The sequence below is a fragment of the Neofelis nebulosa genome, chromosome 18, assembly GCF_028018385.1.
Source record: "Neofelis nebulosa isolate mNeoNeb1 chromosome 18, mNeoNeb1.pri, whole genome shotgun sequence".
NCBI lineage: Eukaryota > Metazoa > Chordata > Mammalia > Carnivora > Felidae > Neofelis > Neofelis nebulosa.
This window is the reverse complement of record NC_080799.1, coordinates 7,657,450-7,677,408: the sequence shown is the minus strand read 5'-3', so window position 1 is coordinate 7,677,408 and position 19,959 is coordinate 7,657,450. Positions and strand designations below refer to the sequence as shown.

The 19,959-nt window shown below is 49.3% G+C and overlaps 1 protein-coding gene across 3 annotated transcripts; it reads right to left on the bottom strand.

Annotated features, from left to right (window-relative positions):
* Nucleotides 1-9,370: 9,370 nt before the first annotated feature.
* Nucleotides 9,371-19,761, bottom strand: POP7 (POP7 homolog, ribonuclease P/MRP subunit). 3 transcript variants are annotated; one of them, XM_058711453.1, is made up of 2 exons: nt 19,547-19,761; nt 9,371-10,067 (listed from the first exon to the last, which is right to left on the bottom strand). In XM_058711453.1, exon 2 carries the CDS (start codon nt 10,055-10,057, stop codon nt 9,635-9,637), a length of 423 nt encoding a protein of 140 aa, XP_058567436.1. In that variant the 5' UTR covers nt 10,058-10,067; nt 19,547-19,761; the 3' UTR covers nt 9,371-9,634. The 3 variants fall into 3 exon arrangements, with proteins under 3 accessions (XP_058567436.1, XP_058567437.1, XP_058567434.1); XM_058711454.1 differs by lacking the exon at nt 19,547-19,761 and adding an exon at nt 19,447-19,465; XM_058711451.1 differs by lacking the exon at nt 19,547-19,761 and adding an exon at nt 10,313-10,505.
* Nucleotides 19,762-19,959: the final 198 nt, after the last annotated feature.

The window sequence follows — 19,959 nt, the reverse complement described above, 5'->3', positions numbered from 1 at the left end:
GGTCCGCGAGGACTGGCGCGCGGCGACCGGTCGGGGTTGGCCCGGGGACTGCGGCTCGGCCGGGGGTCGGGGCTGTTATCAGCATGTGTGCGTGCGTGTGTGGGGGTGGGGGGCAGGCTGTGTGCGTGAGGGGTCGCCGGAGGTAGGGGCCAGAGGGGTCAGACCGGGGCAGGACGCCTGGGTCGGGGGTTCGCCGGGGCGGGAGCACAGCGGCCGCAGGCGCGGAGCGGGGCACCGGTCTGCGCGTCCGAGCCCGGGTTCTGGGAGGTGCCGCTGGGTGCGCACCCGCGGGAGGGGTGCCATTCTGGGAAAGGCTGGGGGCCTCCGACGCTCCCTGGGGGTGGAGGAGGGGGGCGTCCCGTTCTCGGGCCAAGGTGGTGGGGGGGGGGGGGGGTTCAGAGCTGGAGGTGCTGGTTCCTGCGAGGCAGCTGGGTCTGGAGGCCGGGAAGGTGCTGGCAGAGGCGAGTTGCCTTCCTCTCACAATCCCGCTACTTCTAGAAGCCAGTATTTGTTCGTGGTCTGGAATTTTATGGGGGCACACGAAGCAAGAAATCTGGGGGTCTTCTCTCCCCACTCATCACTTTCCAGGACTCTGAAAACCCAGAAATGGAACTTTCGGGCACCTGGTATGTTGTGCAGGACAGGCCATGCACTTTGACATCCTTTTTGTTGTTTTTGTCTCTGACCTGTGATATAGGTTAGTCTGCGTGGCAGAATTCTCAAGAACTCTGAAATAGAGCTATCCCCCAGAATGATGGCTCTTTAGATTTGCAGCTCAGCCTTTGGGGCTTCTAGGAAGCATCCGGGCAAGCTGTCTAGAGCAGGAGTCCAAGGCTGGCTGGTCTCTCAAACCTTGGAAAGGCCTCAGTGCCCTGACCTATCAAATGGGGCCGAGGAAAGTCCCAGTCCCAAAGTCCTACAAATACAGGTGGTTATATATATTCCTTCACATCCTTACCAGTTCTGTGATACTAAAGATATCTCATTCAAGCCATCGGTGCCTTCTTTTGTCAAGTCAGCTGACTTTTGCAAGACAAAAAGATGTGTTTGAGACCTTGCTCCTGCTTCCTGGAGTTTGTAGCTTACCATAGAGATAAGATGGGTACACAGGGCAGTGTGTGAGGACTGGAGTGTGTGGAGCCTAGGTGGAAAAGTTTGAAAGAGGCAGAGCTCGCTGTTAGCTGGGGGAATCATGGGAAGATTTGATGCAGGAGGTGACTTGAGCTCAGCCTCGAAGGGCGGGTAGGATTTCCATGGGAAGTGATGTGAGGTGGGGGAAGAGGCTAGTACAGCAGGGAAGAAGGAAGATCCGGGATGGTCAGGCATGTCAGGGGGGAGGGTGTGGAAGGGAAAGGTGGACACAAGGCCAGAGGGCTGGTTTGGGAGGGGTCAAGTTGGGAAGGGCCTTGCATGCCACTCTAAAGAATTTGGATTTTGTTTGAAAAGAATGGGAAAGGGGCGCCTGGGTGGCTCAGTCGGTTAAGCGTCCGACTTCGGCTCAGGTCATGATTTTGCAGTTTGTGAGTTCAAGCCCCGCGTCGGGCTCTGTGCTGACAGCTCAGAGCCTGGACCCTGCTTCAGATTCTGTGTTTTCTTCTCTCTCTGCCCCTCCCCTGCTCATGCTCTGTCTCTCTCTGTCTCAAAAATAAATAAAACATTTAAAAAGAAAAGAATGGGAAACATTCATTCATTCATTCATTCCAGAAATGACTATTCCTCTAAGAAATATATATGAGTACCTAATTGTGGCCAGGGACCTGGGGATAGAGCAGTGAATGAAACAGACAAGAACGCCTGCCTCGGTGGAGCTGACGTTCTGGCAGCAAGGCAGATGACAAATACAAACATGGGGATCTCCGGGGCACCTGGGTGGCTCGGTTGGTTGAGCATCTGGCTCTTGATTTCGGTTACGGCCATAATCTCGCGGTTGGTGGGTTTGAGCCCTGTGTTGGGCTCTGCGCTGGTATCACGGAGCCTGCTTGTGAGTCCCTCTCTGCCTCCCCCGTATTGCATGTGTGCATGCACTCTCTCTCTTTCAAAATAAATAAAACTTAAAAAAAGAAAAAAGAAAAAAAAAAAGAGGCTCTCCAGTGGCAATAAGGACCAAGGAGAACAGACATGGAAGTGGCCAGGAGTGACCGGGGAGGCTGCAGTTTTAGATGGGCAGTTGGGAGAGCCTTGCTGAGAGGGTGACATGAATAAAGTCCAATGGAGGTGAGGGAGGGAACCATAAAGTGGAGAGAGAGCAAGATCAAAGAGGGGCTCAGAATGGTGACCAGGAGAGGCGGGGAAGCAGAGGCTGGCCTGCTTCCAGTGGGAAGGAATGAGGGTCTGACTTGCTCAGATCCTGCCCCTCTGCCCTCCACTCACCTCCAGCCTGCTCTGGGGTCCCTCCTCAACCCTGCTGTACTGGCTCCCAGTCTGCACACCCTGCTATGCGCCTGGTGCCAATTTCCCTCTCAGCACCCAGGCAGCCTCCCAGCCCCGCCTGGCCCTCGGAGCCCGGTTCTGCTTCCCTCCTAAATCCCAGCTGTGGGACAAGCACACGAACGCTCACGTCCACACACGTCCACACATGCGTTCTGTCCCGACCCCTCGCCCCTCCCCAGCCTCTGCTCTTCATTCCCCCGACTCCTGCGTCACTGCCCTGACCTGACCGTGGAGAGGGGGCCAGGGACAGATTGGGGGGGGTGGGGGGTGGGTAGACACTGCCTGAGGAAAGGGAGGAGAGGAGGATTTTGGGCTGTGGGACCTGCTGCTTCCTTCGTAGCAACTTGTTGGAGGTGCCTACACCCCTGCCTTCAAGAAAGGAGGGGAGATGGGCCAGAAGGACCAGCTTCTAAGTGTTGGGGCCTGCTGGACAGGGGCGGTGCTGGCTCATCCTCTAGGGCTTTTGGAGAGAGCCCTCTGATGGCAGCTTGGGAGAGAAGGTGCAGGAGAGGATCTTGGTCCACCCCACACCCAACCCCTGAGCTGAGGTAATCCTACTAGAGGGCAGAGGGTGCTTCGGGGCCAACTTCAACCCAAATGCTCTTGGCTACTGCCCAGCAGGGTCCAGCTATCTGCCCATGACATCAGGGGACCCTGAAGAGCAGAGAGAAAACAGGAAGCTTCCCGGGGCTCCCCCCCTGCAATGCCCACCGCCCCGTGCCAGGGCCCCCTTCATCTGCCTCCCTGTGCTCTCCTAGTATGGCGCTGACCACTGCAAAGGGTCTCCTCCCCAACCTCTGCAGTCAATCCCCACTATCTTTCCCATTGAACAGCCTCTTCTGTGTCACTCCCCTGATCAGGAGCCTGCTATGGCTCCCAGTTGCCTCAGAACTAAGACTGCCTGTGTTCTGCCCTGTGTCTACCTTTCCAGCCTATTTTCCTACTTTGTTCATTCCTGCTCCTTCTATCACATGAACTCAGATGCTTCCTGCCTTTTGCTCACTCTGTGCTTTCCACCTGGATCACCTTCTCACACTCTCTCTCCCCACATCGTTCTTCAAAGCCCAAGCCCAAGCCTTAAGCTCCTCTATGAAGCCTTCCCTGATCCCCCAGCAGGAAGCTGTCCCCTTCCTCTGTACTGCCATCATTTATGGATGTGGCTTAGGCCTCTTACTGGCTGGGCCAACATGCACAGCTTTCAAGATTGAGCACTGTACAACTCCAGAGGGTGCCACTCACAGACTTGCTGGGAATGGTACTCCCTGGAGTCATGCAGCACGGGTGACTTGATCATCAAAAAGAGCAAAGGACAGTGTATGGCAGGTCTGGCTCACTTTGGTACCCCCCGGGCACCCAGCATGTTGCCTCTTTACGGTTAAGTCTGGCTGGTATTAGGCAATCCCTCCACTCCAGACACCTCTGCCAGAGAATGGGAGACCTAGAGTGGGGAGGTGAGCCACTCATCCTCCGAGTGCTTGCTGGAGCCAGCCTGGACAACCTAGCTCTGGGATTGCAGGGGCCCGTGAGGCCTACATCCACTTCCTGAGCAGCAGCCACTGAGGCAGGATCTGAAAAGGGACGGGGTGACAAGGAGGATGGCGGGGGTGGAGGCAGGCTCTGTTCCATGGAGCCTTCCTGGCAGCCAATCCAGACTGAAAGTCCAAGGAGAAGCAAATTTACGGTTCCCCTGAACTGCCCCAGACCCCAAGGCAGCAGGAAGCCCCAGCTGCCTGGAGTCGTGTTGGGGACGAAGAGGGGGGCCTCCGGGCTTCTCTTCCATCCTCTTTGCAAGCAGTGGCTTCTCAGCTCGGCTGGAGAGTTCAACCAGTGGCCCAGAAGACGTTCTGTGCTGGGAAGTGAGGTGGCCAGGGACTGTGGAGGGTGCGGTGGGGAGGGCTTCCTGGCCCTTAGGGAGCTGGGAAGGGAGCAAGAATGCTGGAGAACAGATCCCCGCTGGAGAACCAGAGAAAGTCCTGTCCGAAGTCAGTTTGGGGAAACTGAGGCAAGGGTTGCTTTCTTGGCCATAAAATAGCCAGTAGAACCAGACATCCAGGTTTCTGCTCTCAACAAGCAGCTCTGTGGCCCAGTGGCTTCCAGGGGTTGTCCTGGAAACAAGGGAGCCCGGATTGGTGGCCTGATCTGCCACTTACCAGCAGCCCACTTGGACCAGTGACTGTACCTCTGAGCCTACGGATGGCGAAAATGATAGTGATTGCTTGCCAGAGCTCTCGTGAGATTATGTAATACCTCGAGCAGGGTAATCAATAAGTGCCGGCTGTTACTACTGCACTATCTCTGCTTTATTGTCCCTCCTACTTGTCCTCACTTGGGAGGCCTAGAGACCAAATCTCCAGCATAGTCTCCAGACTTCCTCCACTGTTCCCTCTGGGGCGCTGGGCACAGGCTCAGGGCACCTCGTGTCTGGTGTTGTGTCCGCTATGCCAAGCAATTCACCGGAAGACGTCGTGAGAATGGAGAATAGTGGGTTGTGGATGGAGGTATCTTTGGGTGTGTATACTGATGGCACTTGGAGAAACTTGCCCCTGAACACAACCAAGCGAAACAGAGTCACTGTGGGAGTTGCAGGTGGGTTAAGAGGCAGATACCAAGACATGTCTCAAATGGGTCAGCCGGGGATTCCTTGCCCTGTCGGTGTGGGTCTCCTCCTAGGGGGACCCAGAGAAACCCTAAGGATCTTGAACTGAATGAGGCCTTTGGGCTCACCCTAGACAAGCCCTGAAACATGATGGGCCACCTTTCTTGAACACTTGTCTCCTGAATCCCCCAAATGCTTGAGTCCTTGAAGGTGGGCTCCCAGAGCACCAATGCCTCTGCCTCAAGCTCCAGAACGACCCCGGTTCGGTTTCTGTGGAAAGCGTCCGGCGAATCCTAGGATCTGTAGCTCACTAGTATTGCTGAATATTCCTAAGCCCCCTCCTGTATCTCCCAACCTGTAATCAGAAGACAAGAGCTGCTAAGTTGACCAGAGTAATGTTCCTGTCCAAAAATAAGACTAGAAAATCCTAACTGAAGCAAAACATGACTGATAATGTCAACACGAGTAGTTTGTTTCTCCCGTGTGAGGCCTTTGCAGGCGCTCGGTTGTGAGTACAGACGTTTCATTTTGTTGATGTGCGGCTCGGGGACTTTTTGAGGATTTGGTATGACCTCTACTGGGTGGTATTATAGGCGCTTTCTACTTAGAAGAATATAGGCCGAGACCTCAAGGGAAGTTTACAGAAGCCTTAGACATACTCCTGCACATCCAAATATAGCAGATATTCTCCCAAGCTGTTCACGGTTCACTGAGAACCAACAAATATCAAGAACCTGTTGCTCGACCCCATAGGCATCCCTTGATCTGTATACAAGGGAGCCTCTCTGCTTCTGTCTTATTTCAGGAGCCAGCAAATAAGTTTAGTACTTTCGGGAAAGTATATTTTTCTTGCAGCCAACAAAATTCATTGACTCTGAACCGGAAAGGACCTAGGAGGTCCCATGAAAGTGAAGGCCCACCCTCTGCTTGCAGACTTCCAGTGGCAAGATATTTGATGTTTCTCAAGAGAGCGGAGGCTTGTTATAAAGTGGACGGCAAGCTGTCCTTCTATACATCCATCCATGTAGTCATTAGGTATTTATTTGTTACTGGATCAGGCAATGAAATCACTTCTTCTCCTTGAGGTTATCTTACCAGTATGATCACTAACTCCCCTGATGACCCCACCTAGAGAACAGAACAAAGGAACACGCTTCGTAAACAATTAACGTTCTCTTACTACAAAAATGATACGTGATCACTGAAAATTAGAAAATATGGCTAAACCAAAACATAGGAGTTAAAAAGCACCCATAATGCCATTATGGCATTTCTTTTGCCGGACAAACTTCTAGTCATCCTTCAACATTCAAGTCAAAGATGACACCATTAAGGGGCGCCTGGGTGGCTCAATCTGTTAAGCGTCTGACTTTGGCTCAGGTCGTGAGTTTGAGCCCCGCGTTAGGCTCTGTGCTGACAGCTCGGAGTCTGGAGCCTGCTTCAGATTCTGTCTCCCTCTCTCTATTCCCCCTCCCCCACTCATGCTCTGTCTCTCTCTCCCTCTCAAGAATAAATAAAAAAACATTAAAAATTTTTAACAAAAAGATGAACCATTAAGGCAGAGCCTTAAGTGGTCATATCCAGGCATCTTTCTTTGTGGGATCACCTTTGCCTCACCCCAAACCCTGGTGCAATTGGACCTCTGCTCCCTGAGAAACTACATTCATCACAGACTTTTCAACCAACTTCTCTAGAGGTTCGTGGGTTTAAGGAACACGCCATTCTTCCCCCAACTCCTGACCAAGCACCCTGCACTCAGCCCATCCTGAGTATGAGGACCTCCCCAGGAGGATCATCACCCAGTCCAAACCAGTTCATGTGTCCTTAGGGCCTGTCTTCTTCTCTCCCAGGCAAGCCACAAATGTAAAAGCCAACAGAACTAGTAACCCGGCCTTGTAAATCAAACACACAAATCCCCTTTCCACCCCGCTCCCTATTCCCACAGAGAGGCCCAAAACCATTTCTTTGCAAAATGGCTCACATTAACAATAGTAGCTTTTCTGACTTGTGGAGCCTGTACTAAATGCCAGGGACGGCTCCCAGCACTATGCCAATTATTTGTCTTTTTAAATCTGTCTCACTCCCTGTTGACTTTATAGGACCAGTTTCACCCTCTCTGGGAGGCGGGATGCTTAACAGATGCCTGCAACTAGTGACTGCTCAATAATGCTGTGGGTGATGAGCAAATGTCTACACCCTCCTCCAAAATAAGGCGTTTCAATTCTGGCCTCTGGGGATCTGCTTTTGAAGTAAGAGGTCATTTTGAATGCACGGTGGCCTCTGCGGCTGTCGAGTAAAAAGAAGGGAGGGGAACCCCATTGGGACACACCTTCTGCCCCACCCCCTTCCCCTTTCCCAAACTCTGATGGAAGGTGCTTCCGTCAACAGAAGGAAGCGGAAGAGAGGTCTTGGTTGGCCTCCCCGCAGGAGGGATCTGGAGTGCCCTGCCCTGCCCGCGGTGCGTGGACTCTAGCAGATGCAGGAGCCTCCCCCGCGCCCCCTGCCTCCCCACACACTAAAGGGCACGCTCCAGGACCCACTCTTCCTTCCGCAGCGATGTCCAGGAGCTGTTTCTGCAGACCTGCCACTGAGGGAAGCCCCACTGGCAAGCAGTGAGAGGACTTGGAGTAGAGACAACAAATAGGCTGGGAGAGGTAGCTGCCAAAACAAACCAAATGCAAAAGGGCTGCTTGCCACCACCTCAGCTGGGCCCGGGCCAGGAGCACAGAGAGATGAGAACACATACGTGCAGACAGACACACAGTTCCAGCAAGCTCCCTATTCTGCTCCTGGGGGGCTCCAGGGCAAGGGAGCCTTGCAGTCAAGGCTGATAGGGGGACAAGGTAGGTGGCTGTGGAGTGGGGTGGGGGTGGGGGACCTGAAAGAAATGTCTCTGGTCTTGTCTCCCTTAAGTCTCCCCAGTGCCCCCTGCTTTCTCGCCACCCTGAGTCCCACGATACACGTTGCCTATTCACGACTCCCCCTTGTGCATGCTGACCCCCCTGCCAGAGATGTCTGTCCTCGCCTCTCTTTTGCCTGGCAAACTCCTATTCATCCTTCAATACCCAAGTCAACAGTGAAACCATTTTAGACTCCAGCAGGAAGCTAGCCATTTCATTCCCTACATTCCCAACTCATGGCTACTCTTAACATCTTACATAACTCACCTTCTCACTCATTCACAAATTTGTGTATCTACCTTCCCAGTTAAATGAGGAGCTCCTTGAAGGCAGGGGTTTTTGTACTGATTTTGTATCCCAGGGCCCAACCCAGGCTTTGGCTCACAGTAGGCACTCAGCATGTTTGTTGGAATGAAGCACTGGTCTGGTAAGGAGTCCGCTTGCCCGAGTTGCTGGCAGTCAATGACCTGGCATCAAAGTCCCTCAACAGGAATATCCAGGCCAGAGGGAGGGTTTTTGAGAAATGAGAAGCCTTATTTTCAGAACCCCAAACCAAACTGCCTTCAGGCAAATTAGAGTAAAACCTCTGTTACTTTCAAGTCAGAGGCTTTCCAACTCTTGTGACTTCGATCAATGGTAAAAAACACAATTTCTATCATAAGTAGCACATGTGTAACTCTACACCTACCCCTAACTGGAAAGGCACTAACAAAACATCACCGGTTCAGTGGCTTTTTTTAATAGAAAAAGAAAAAAAAAAAAACTTTCTAAATGGCTCTGACCCAGTGAATTGATTTCAAGACCCACAAATGGATCACCACCCACTTTGATAAACATTGCTTTCAGGGACTCCAGCTTGATAAACATGAGAAATCAGATCCTCTTACAAATACCCAAACAAAAATTACTGATTACCTGTGTGCCCAGTAATTCAGGGAGGAAGCTCTCCTTTCCCACTGGAGCAGCTCGTCAAGAAGGGTCTAAAGGGCTCTGGACCACAACTGCTTGGAACCACCTGGGCCCCGCAGGACTGGGAATCCAATGAAACAGTCCCTATCATAGAGTCTGACACAGGGGAGGCCCACGGTTTTTGTTTGCTCCCTTCATCCTTAAATTCTCACCTTTCTTGTCTCGGGGACCGCCACCAGAAAGCCCGATGCTTCCTGAGTGTACAACCATCCTGCTGCACTTTAAGCAGGCAAGATGGAACACCTCATCCCTCGGCCTTCCTCTGAGAGTACACAAAATGTTAAAGCAAACACTGGGATTCTCCGGTTTTTGCATTGCACTACAGTTTGTTTTCTTACACAGTCTGTAATACTATCTACGCTCTCTAAAGGCAGAAAACACTTGGGGTCCCCTCCTGTACCTAAATACTTGTAAAGTTTCCTACTCTCCCTTTCCAGGCACACACAGAATTTACACAGGGGAGAGCCAGCCGCAGTGGGGTAGCTGCATACTAACACAACTTGATATTTTTTATTGTCGATGACAAAGCTTACAGACCACAAAGACGGTAAGACCCACGGCTTGGGCCCAACAAGAGACAATACTCTTTCCATCAGTTCAGAGTCCTCTGGGCTGTAAGGGAAACAGGCTTTCTCTTACGTGGCTCTGGTAGGAGGTCCATGGCCACATTCAGTACAAGGAGAGCCACGTCTGAGCCTAGCTACCTGGGGGTAGGTGGACAACGCCATCCTCATTTGGATTACTTGGGTGTAACCCTGAAAACACGGATGTGGATGGCCGAGTTGTTGCGGATGCGGGTCAGCGGCTCTCGGGTATCAGTCTCTGGTTCCAGCTCATCGACGAGCTCCACGGTGGAGGTATTGGCAGCCACCTGCAAGGACCCGAAGCTGCCTGCCTGAAGCTGTAGAGCAATGTTGATGGCACGGTTGATGGCCAGGCCCAAGCCATGAATGTAGATCTCACTGCATGAGTTCTGACCCCGAGCCCCTCCGTCCAGAAGCTTTTGGCAGCGGGCCAGCTGGGCTTTAAAGTCAGTCTTCATGTTGACGTAAATGTCATTGGGTCTCCGGGGCAGGCGGTGGGGGAGCCGCTTCCGAAGGGTATACTCCACCGGGTCCAGCTCAGCCTCGACGGCCCCGCGGGGCTCTCGATTTTCCGCCATGCTGTGCGCCCTGACGCGGGGAGGGAGATCAGAGAGAGGTGACAAGCGACTTCGCTTTCGCTTTCTTTCCTACCCCGTTTCCAGCCCAAAGGGTGCAGACGGGAGGGGGCGCACTCAACGCCCCTTTTCCCTTCCAGCCTCAGTCCCCTCCCACTCACTTCGGACTTGCGTATCTCCCCCACCCCCAGTTCCTATTCATCCAGGACATCTCCCCCACCCTCAGGTCCCTCCACAGCCCCCTTCCCCCGCGCCTACACTCTCCAGTCCACAGTGCTCTCCCCGAGCACGCGGCCCACTCCCGGCCGAACCACTCAAGTTTGCGTCGACCCGCCCGGGCTGAGGGCGCGGCCCGCGACCCACAAGCCCCAGGACGAGAAGGAAAGCCGCGCGTAACAGGATCGCGAGATCGCAGGCACCCTGGCGGCTCCCGGCTCCTGAAAGGGCTGCCAAGTGCGCACGCGCGCCCCGCCCCCCGAGGCCCGGCCCGCGTGATCCACGAATCGCTTTCCCGGCCTCCGTTCTCCCCGCCCCTTCGGGCGCTCGCGCAACCGCGCGACGTGTTTAAGTAACGCGAGAGATCTGAGAGACGGGCTCTACCACGTGTACGCCACGCAAGCTGGGCGCGGGTGCGGGGGCATGTATTAAGTCAAACCCCGGGAGAGTCAGCTTTCCTAAGCCAGTCCAAGTTCCTGGCCCACGAACGGGGTCTTAGAGGGGAGACAGGAGGCTGTTTTAAGGACGTGGAGGATTTGGGGTAGGGGACTGCCAAAGACCAAAAAAGGGCTGCGAGTTCAAGAGAACCTGAAGGACCGAAGGCAAGTCTGGACTCCCGCGTTCATCGCGGTTTCTCTGGTCAGAGGAGGCGCGGCAGAGTTGGCAGAACTGACTCCCGCCCAAGGCCCCTGCTGCCCAAAGACTTGAGTAGGGGATTGAGTGGCGAGGTCGGGCCAGAAAAAGCCATCTCTGGACTCCCCAGTAGATCACGGGGACCTGTTCCTTTCCCCTGTCACTTGCAAGGGCTGACCCCAAAGTCAGCCCTTGGAGACCCAAGCTACGAGACGTAGGCCCAGCCTTCACGGCTCCCCCGGAGCATGCTGACCGACCCACACTTCTCAACCTTTGCCCGCCAGTTCATCGTCCTCTGTCCACCCCCCACTCCCGCCCCCAGCAGGGACGTGCACCCCCTGGTGGGCAGGGCGAGGCAGCGCCTGCGGGTTCCTGGCTCCCGATGGCAGTAGGGAGGGGTTTCCTCTGCCCAGATTGGTATCGTTTCTGGAGAGTTCTCTTCAAAAAGGAGTTAGACCTGCATTGGGAACCTAGAGCTATTCTCTGCTTGAGTTGCCCCAACACGTAAATAAGGATGATAATTCGTGTTCTGACACTGGGAAACCCAAAATAACCTTGTAAACTTAAGCCTACGCATGTGAGTTGGCATTTTTATGACCCCATTTGACTGCAGGTTGGAAAGGGGTCAGGTTCTTGAGAACTTTTCTCCCAGCATCATTTAAATCCTGTAGTTCTTCCTTTAGTTTCAGATTTTCATTAATCACAAGTTTGGGAGTTTATGTGGCATGAGGAGGAAAGGCTATTCTGCCTCGAAAGTGACATCTGAGCTGAGTTTTGATGGATAAACTGTTTTTCAAGGAACCAAGGAGTATTCTGGAAACACTGAATGGTATTTTGAAAAGAATGGAAGCATAATCTAAGCTTCCACTTCAAGGAACTAGAAAATGAGCCAAATAAAGCCAAAGGAAAAAGAAGTGAGGAAACAATAAAAGAATAAAAATCAAACTGAACACAAAAACAATAAAGAAACTCAAAAGAAAAGCTAGTTCTCTGAAAAGATCGATAAAGTTGATAAGCATGTAGCAAGACTGACAAGTCAGAACCAGAGAAGGAAAACTGGTGCCTGGCTGGCTCAGTCAGTAGAACATGCATGCAACTCTTGATCATGGGGTTGTAAGTCTGAGCCCCAGGTTCGGTGTAGAGATTACTTGGAGCTAAAATCTTAAAAAAAAAAAATCAAATTATGATTACTAGAAATGAAAGTGGGGATAGCACTAAAGATAGCCTCATATGCAAAAGATACTTAGAGAATAATACAGGCATGCCTTGGAGATATTGTGGGTTCAGTTTCAGACCACTGCAGTAAAGTGAATATCACAGTAAAGTGAGTCAAATAAATTTTTTGGTTTCCCAGTACATATAAAAGTTATATTTACATCATAGTCTATTAAGTAGTCTATTAAGTTTGGAATGGCATTATATCTTTTTTAAAAAGCATGTATCTTAGTTTAAAAATAACTTTGTTGAAAACATAAAAATATTTTATTGATGGGGCACCTGGGTGGCTCAGTCATTTAAGTGTCCAACTTTGGCACAGGTCATGATCTCATGGTTGGTGAGTTTGAGCCCCAAGTCGGGCTCTGTGCTCATAGCACAGAGCCTGCTTGGGATTCTCTCCCTCCCTCTCTCTCTGTCCCTCCCCTGCCCTCTCTCTCTCTCTCTCTCTCTCTCTCTCTCTCTCTCAAAAATAAATAAATAAATAAACATTAAAAAATACTTTACTGCTGAGAAATGCTAACCATCATCAGCTTTCAGTGAGTTGTGATCACGATTACAGATCATAACAAATATAATGAAGTTTTAAATATGAGAATTACCAAAATGACCCACAGACACAGGCTTAAGCAAATGCTGTTAGAAAAGTGGTGCCAAGAGACAGGGTTGCCACAAACCTCCAGTTTGTAAAAAGTGCAGTAAAACAGGGTATCCTTGTATAAACAACTCACTATACACAAATTCAACAACTTAGATGAAATGGACCAATTTCCTAGAAAACCACAACCTACGGAACTTACAGGAGATAAAATAGATCATCTGAATAGTCCTGTGGCTACTGAAGTAACTACATTCATAGTTTTAAAAAACCTTTAGAAAAAGAAACATCTAGGTCCACATGGTTTCCCTGGAGAATTCTACCAAATTCTACACAATCTCTTCTCTACAGAAGAGGAAGGAACACTTTCTAACTAATTTTATGAGGCCAAAACCAAAGATTATACAAAGAAAACTACAGACCAATATTTCTCATGAAAAAAGGTGAAAAAATCCTCAACAAAATTCTAGCAAACTGAATCCAGCAGTATATAAAAAGAATGATAAGCCATGACCAAGTATCCAAGCATCCAAAGATGCCAGACTGGCTCAAAAAATAGAAAATCAATCACTACCATTTACCAGGCTAAAGAAGAAAATGTATATGATCATATCAGTCAATGCAGAAAAAAACATTTAACATAATTTAGTATCCATTTATGAGAAAAACTGTCAGCAAAAAAAGAATAGAAGGGAGCCACCTGGCTGGCTCAGTTGGTGGAGTGAGGACTCCTGATTTCAGGGTTGTGAGTTCCAACCCCACATTGGGTGTAGAGATTACTTTAAAAATAAAAATCATAAAAGAACAGAAGGAACTTCCTCAACTTGTTAATGAGCATCTAACAGAAACTCTACAGCTGGCTACAATCATATTTAATGACATAAGACAGATGTAAGACAGTTTTCTCTTAAAATCAGGAACAAGGCAAGGATGTCTTCTCTAACCACCCTCACTACTGAAGTCCCACCCAGTGCAATAAGGCAAGAAAAGGATACAGTGTAATAAAGCAAAGAAAAGATTGGAAAGGAAGAAATAAAATTCTCTATTTGCAGGTAACATACATGACTATTGGAAACTGAAATTTAAAACAGTACCATTACAATCCAGAGAGAGGGGAATCAGGAGTGAGGGAAGTAGAAGGAGGGAGAAATATTTAGGTATAAGTCTGACAAAACACGCAAAGAATCTGTATGCTAAAAACTACAAAATCCTGATGAAGAACTCAAAGATCTAAATAGATGTCCATGTATTAGAACACTGAACATAGTAAAGATATCAATTCTCTCCAAACTGAACTCTGGGTTTAAGGCAATTCCTATGAAAATCCCAGCAAGAATTTTGTAGATCTAGCCAACTTCACTGTAAAGTTAACACGGAAGGGCAAAGCAAGGTAAAGCAATTTTGAAAGAGTTGGAATCACAATACCTTATTTTAAGACTTACTACATAAACACAGTATCAAGACAGTGTAGTATCTGCCAAGGGATAGACACACAAATCAATAAAATGGACTAGAGGGTCGCCTGGGTGGCTCAGTTGGTTAAGCGCCCGACTAATGATGTCAGCCCAGGTCATGATCTCACAGTTTGTGAGCTTGGGCCCACATCAGGCTCTGTGCTGACAGTGTGGAGCCTGCTTGGGATTCTCTCTTGCCCCCCCCGCCCCCCCCCCCCCGCTCTCTCTGCCCCTACCCCGCTTGCTCTCTCTCTCTCAAAATAAGTAAATAAACCTAAAAGACATTTTTAAAAAATGGAATAGAGAATCCAGAAATTGATTCTCACAAATACAGCCAGACAAAGGTGCAAAAGCAGTTGAAGGAGAAAAGAATAAAGAATTGAACCTTGGGGCACCTGGGTGGCTCAGTCAGTTAAGTGTCTGACTAATGATTTCAGCCCAGGTCATGATCTCACGGTTCAAGAATGGGAGCCCCACATCGTGCTCTGCGCTGAGAGCCCAGAGCCTGGTATGGATCCTCTGTCTCCCTCCATCTCTGCCCTTCCCCCATGCTCGCTCTCTAGCGTGCTCTCTCTCTTTAAAAAATAAATAAACATTAAAAAAAAAAAAAAAAAGAAAGAAATAATGGGGCTTCTGGGTGGCTCAGTCGGTTGAGCGTCCGACTTTGGCTCAGGTCATGATCTCGCGGTCTGTGAATTCGAGTCCCGTGTCGGGATCTGTGCTGACAGCTCAGAGCCTGGAGCCTGCTTCGGATTCTGTGTCTCCCTCTCTCTCTGCCCCTCCCCTCCTTGTACTCTCTCTCTCTCTTTCACAAAAATAAATAAAACATTAAAATTTTTTTTAAAAATTAACTTTAACCCTGTGAAAGATCACGTTCGTAGAATGAAAAGAGAAGCCATCCATCGACTGGGAGAAAATATTTGCAAATTACATATCAGACAAAGGATTCGTATCCAGAATAAACTCTCTAAATTCAAGAGTCAGAAAACAAACAACCCAATTAGAAAATGGGCAAAAGTCTTGAACTGACGCTTAGGTAAAGATGGTGTACGGGTGGCAAATATGCACATAAAATATACAAAGTTGTTAACCGTTGAGGAAACTCAAATTAAAACCATGATGAGGCACCACCACACATCTATCAGAACGTCTAAAAGAAAAAAATCTTACCAACCAAGTATTCACAAGAAAGCAGGGAAACTGGATGTCTCACACACTGCTTGTGGGAACGAGAAATGGTCTAGCCACTCTGCAAAAGAGTTGGGCAGTTTCTTCTAAAACGAACCATACAGGGGCCCTGGGTGGCTCAGTCGGTTGAGCTCAGGTCATGATTGGTCACCTGGTTGGCTCAGGTCATGATCTCACAGTCTGTGAGTTCGAGCCCCACATCGGGCTCTGTGCTGATAGCTTGAAGCCTGGAGCCTGCTTCGGATTCTGTTTCTTCCTCTCTCTCTCTCTCTCTTTCCCTCCCTTCTCTCTCTCTCTCAAAAATAAATAAGATTTAAATATAAATAAGTAGGGGCGCCTGGGTGGCTCAGTCGGTTAAACGTCCGACTTTCAGCTCAGGTCACGATCTCGCGGTCTGTGAGTTCGAGCCCCGCGACGGGCTCTGGGCTGATGGCTCAGAGCCTGGAGCCTGCTTCTGATTCTGTGTCTCCCTCTCTCTCTGCCCCTGCCCCGTTCATGCTGTCTCTCTCTGTCTCAAAAATAAATTAAAAAAAAAAAAAGTTTAAAAAAATAAAAAAAAAACATAAATAAGTAAATTTTTAAAAATAAAAAATAAAATAAAAATAAAACAAACCATATATACGCTTAGCCTATGACCCAGCAAGAACACTCAAAGGCATTTAAAAACCTGTTCACCGGGGCGCCTGGGTGGCTCAGTCGGTTAAGTGTCCGACTTCGGCTCAGGTCATGATCTCGTGGTCCATGGGTTCGAGCCCCGTGTCGGGATCTGTGCTGACAGCTCAGAGCCTGGAGCCTGTTTCAGATTCTGTGTCTCCCTCTTTCTCTGACCCTCCCCTGTTCATGCTCTCTCTCTGTCTCAAAAATAAATAAATGTTAAAAAAAATAAAATAAAATAAAAACCTGTTCACCAATGTCCATAGCCGTTTTATTTGTAGCAGCTCCAAACTGGAAATAACCCAGGTGTCTTTCGACGGGTCAATCGTCAAACAAGCTTCTCAGCAGTAACAAGTGGATCAAGACTTGATAGGCTGTTGGAATACTAGTTACATCACAGAATTCTGTGCTAAGCCGCTCACAGTTTCGTGTGGAAGACAAACAAGATGAACAAAATGGTGAGACCAGTGCTAAATGGGGAGCATGTACAGGGTTCGGTGGGGCCCCCAGGAAGAAAGAACAGCCAATGTGACCTGGAGGAGATCCAAGGTTTTCCAAAGGAAGCAGTGGCTAAGCTGAGATAGGAATGTCTAGCACTGGGGCTCATAGCCTGTGCAGTCCCTCCCATTACAATGAATAGGTCTGGAAAGACTGAGCATTGTGTTAAGGAAGAAGGAAGGAACCACAAAGGATGCAGAAGGAGCAGCTGGTGAGGTAGAAAGAAAAACCAGGGAGTGTGGTGTCCTGGAAATTATGGGAGGAAAGCATTTCCTGGAGGAGGGAGTGATCAGCTGTGTCCATGCTGCTGACAGGCCGCATAAGATAATGGACCAGTGGGGGTACCTGGGTGGCTCAATCCATTAAGCATCAGACTTTGGCTTGGGTCATGATCTCACGATTCGTGAGTTCGAGCCCTGCTTTGGGTTAGTGCCTTTTCCCTCTCTGCCCCTCATGAGATTCTCTCTCTGCCCCCTCTCACTTGCACCCTCTCTCAAAAAAAAAAAAAAAAAAAAAAAAAGATAATGGACCAGTGGGATCAGCAACGAGTAGGTCATTGGTAACTTGAGACGCTAAGACAAAATCTTAGATCGTGGCAGAAAATAATTCTGAATGCAATAAATTCATTTTGAGGCCCATTTTGTCTGACAATTAACAATAAACAGTTTATGAACGATCATTACTCAGGATATGTGTCTTTTCATGGGATCTAAAATGTGGTTTCTGAACTCTGACATCCAGATAAATATAAAGGTTCATGATTTATGTGGGTGAGGCCAGGCACCGTAAGAAACTGATGTGACATTAAGATGGTCCTTATCTTTTTTGCATTTCATTGAAGGTAATCACTACAGAGGAATCTGCCATTTGGAAAAAGGGCAGAACTTGGCTCTTTAAACTTACTTGGGACCTCCCTTTCATCTCGATTAATCATCTCGCCAAATCTCTTTCTTAAATTTTTTTTTTAACGTTTATTTATTTTTGAGACAGAAAGAGACAGAGTATGAACGGAGGAAGGGCAGAGAGAGAGGGACACAGAATCGGAAGCAGGCTCCAGGCTCTGAGCCATCAGCCCAGAGCCTGACGCGGGGCTTGAACTCACAGACCGCGAGATCGTGACCTGAGCTGAAGTCGGATGCTTAACCGACCGAGCCACCCAGGCGCCCCAACCCAAATCTCTTTCTTTACTTCAAAAGCAATTTAAAACAACATAGACCAAGGCATTTTACACCATAGCACCTGAATAAACAAAAACATTTTAGGTCTAAGTGATTTTTTTGTAATTTTCTCTTTCATTCCGTAGGGGAGATACACAGTCCTGATTTCAGTTTCTTTTCTCAAAGAGGGTGCTTAACAGAGTCAAATTCCCATGTCTTCAGCGGCAGCAGCCAGAGCATTTTCCCCAACTTTACAGCTGGAGGAGATTACTTGGCTACAGTCACAAGTTGGAACACAAGGAACCTTTGGTGATCATTCCAATCTTGGACTCTGGAGTCTAGTCTGTGCTCCTTGCCAGGCTGCATCTAGTGGGTGCTACTCTATAATCAAACACTTTTTAAAAAAAAAGTTACTTATTTTGAGAGAGAGAGAGAATCCCAAGAAGGCTCCACATTGTCAGCACAGAGCCCAACGCAGGGCTTGATCCCACAAAGCATGAGATCACAACCTAGCTGAAATCAAGAATCCGATGCTTAACCCACTGAGCCACCCTGGTGCCCCGATCAAATACATTTTTATGGTAGCATTCAAAGCATTCAGCTGAAGTTCTGCTTTTCTTCTTACCCATCTACTCTTCTCCCATCAGCCTAGATTGCGGCTATCATAAAGCTGACCCCCACTTTTCCTAAACCCACCCCAAATCCTGCCTTTCTTCCAGCTCAGCACGGCTGAGTCCACAGAGCTACAGTCCCTACAGCTACCAGTCGACAGAGGTCCCTCTTTTCCCTTGTACCATTTCTCCACCAAAATTTGCAATCTCACGTTGCTAATTAACAAAACACGCTAAGGCTTTCCTCATTCCGAGATTAGGCTGCTGGGAACTTCAACCACCCAGGACACAATCTAGAAAAGTTAAAAAACAAACAAAAAGCAAGGACAACAGCTTTTGAGTTAAGAAAAAACTGTTATAAAAAAGCTGATGAACTTTAGGTAAAAAATTCTCACCCAAGCTTAGATTCTGTTGATACATTTTTATAGTGTTAACAATCAGAATATTGTGGACCCTGTGGAACCAGAAGCCCCTACCAGGTAACACCGGTGGAGTACCTGCCCTGTGCCAAGCACTGTGTTAAGTGCTTTACCCCACAATCCAGAGATGGAAGAGATTATTTCCAAGGCCACAGGCAGTAATGAATGAAACCCACTCGGGAGCCCTTGCTCTAAAATAATTCCACTTTCCAGCCTGGGAGCAAGCACCTAGACTGGCAGCACTAAGAAATCCTGACTGCGAGGAAGTCAAGGGAACGGAAAAAAGCAGACACTAACACTACAAGTGCACAGAAGCCTGGGGAATGCTCAGTGCAGGAACAAAGGGCCTTCTGGTAGCTCCTGAGGTCTGTGCTTCATTATGGCACAACACAAGGGACTCAAGTTTTAAGTCTGACTTTACTTCTCCATATCCTAAGAATTACATTGTGTTTGGTAACAGCTATTATAGGAAGCTGGAAAGCAAAGTATTACATTCTGGAATAACTGTAAAAAAAAAAAAAAAAAAAAAAAAAAAAGGTGAAAACACCAGAACACTTTTTCATCCTGAAAAGTTCAAGGATTCTGGAAAACCCCTTTTTTAAACAAAGGAGGTGTCAATCTACTACTCGATTTGCATAGTAATTTCTCTCTTTTCACAGCCTTTCATATTCACCTATTTTAATTCTTTCAGCACTCCGGGAAGGAAGTGGAGTGAGGGTCAGGGGTGGGGCGGAGAAGTGCAATAATACCTGACTGCAAACGAGAAACCGAGGCCCGAAGGTATCAAATGCTTCCCCGAAGTCTAGAAGCTAGTCAGTGGCGGCGCCAGATAGAAACTCTAGGTCTCACCAGCCAGTGCTGCCTCGGACAATTTCCAAGTGATTAGTTCCTCACTTATTTCATATATCCCAGAACGTCTGAGTGAACACACATCTGGATTAAAAGTTGTCTCCTTCAATCCAGGCGGGCTTCCTGGAGGAAGCCGACTGGCGAAACTCAGAGCCCTGCGATGCCACCTGCGGCGGCCTCCGTCGCGACGGTCACGCGTCACTTGCTAGGGGCAGCCGGGGAGCGCCCCGGGGACCCCCACCCCCGGCCCGCTGCAGGCCCTACGTCACGTGATGAGCCAGGCCCCGGGTCACGTGTCGGGGGGGTCGGGGCGGCGGGCTTTGGGGCTCCTCGCGGGTCGCGCGGGGCGGACGCCTGGCCGTGCGGGTCGCGGGGGACCGGAGCCGCGGAGGGGGCGGGGGCGGCGGCGGCGG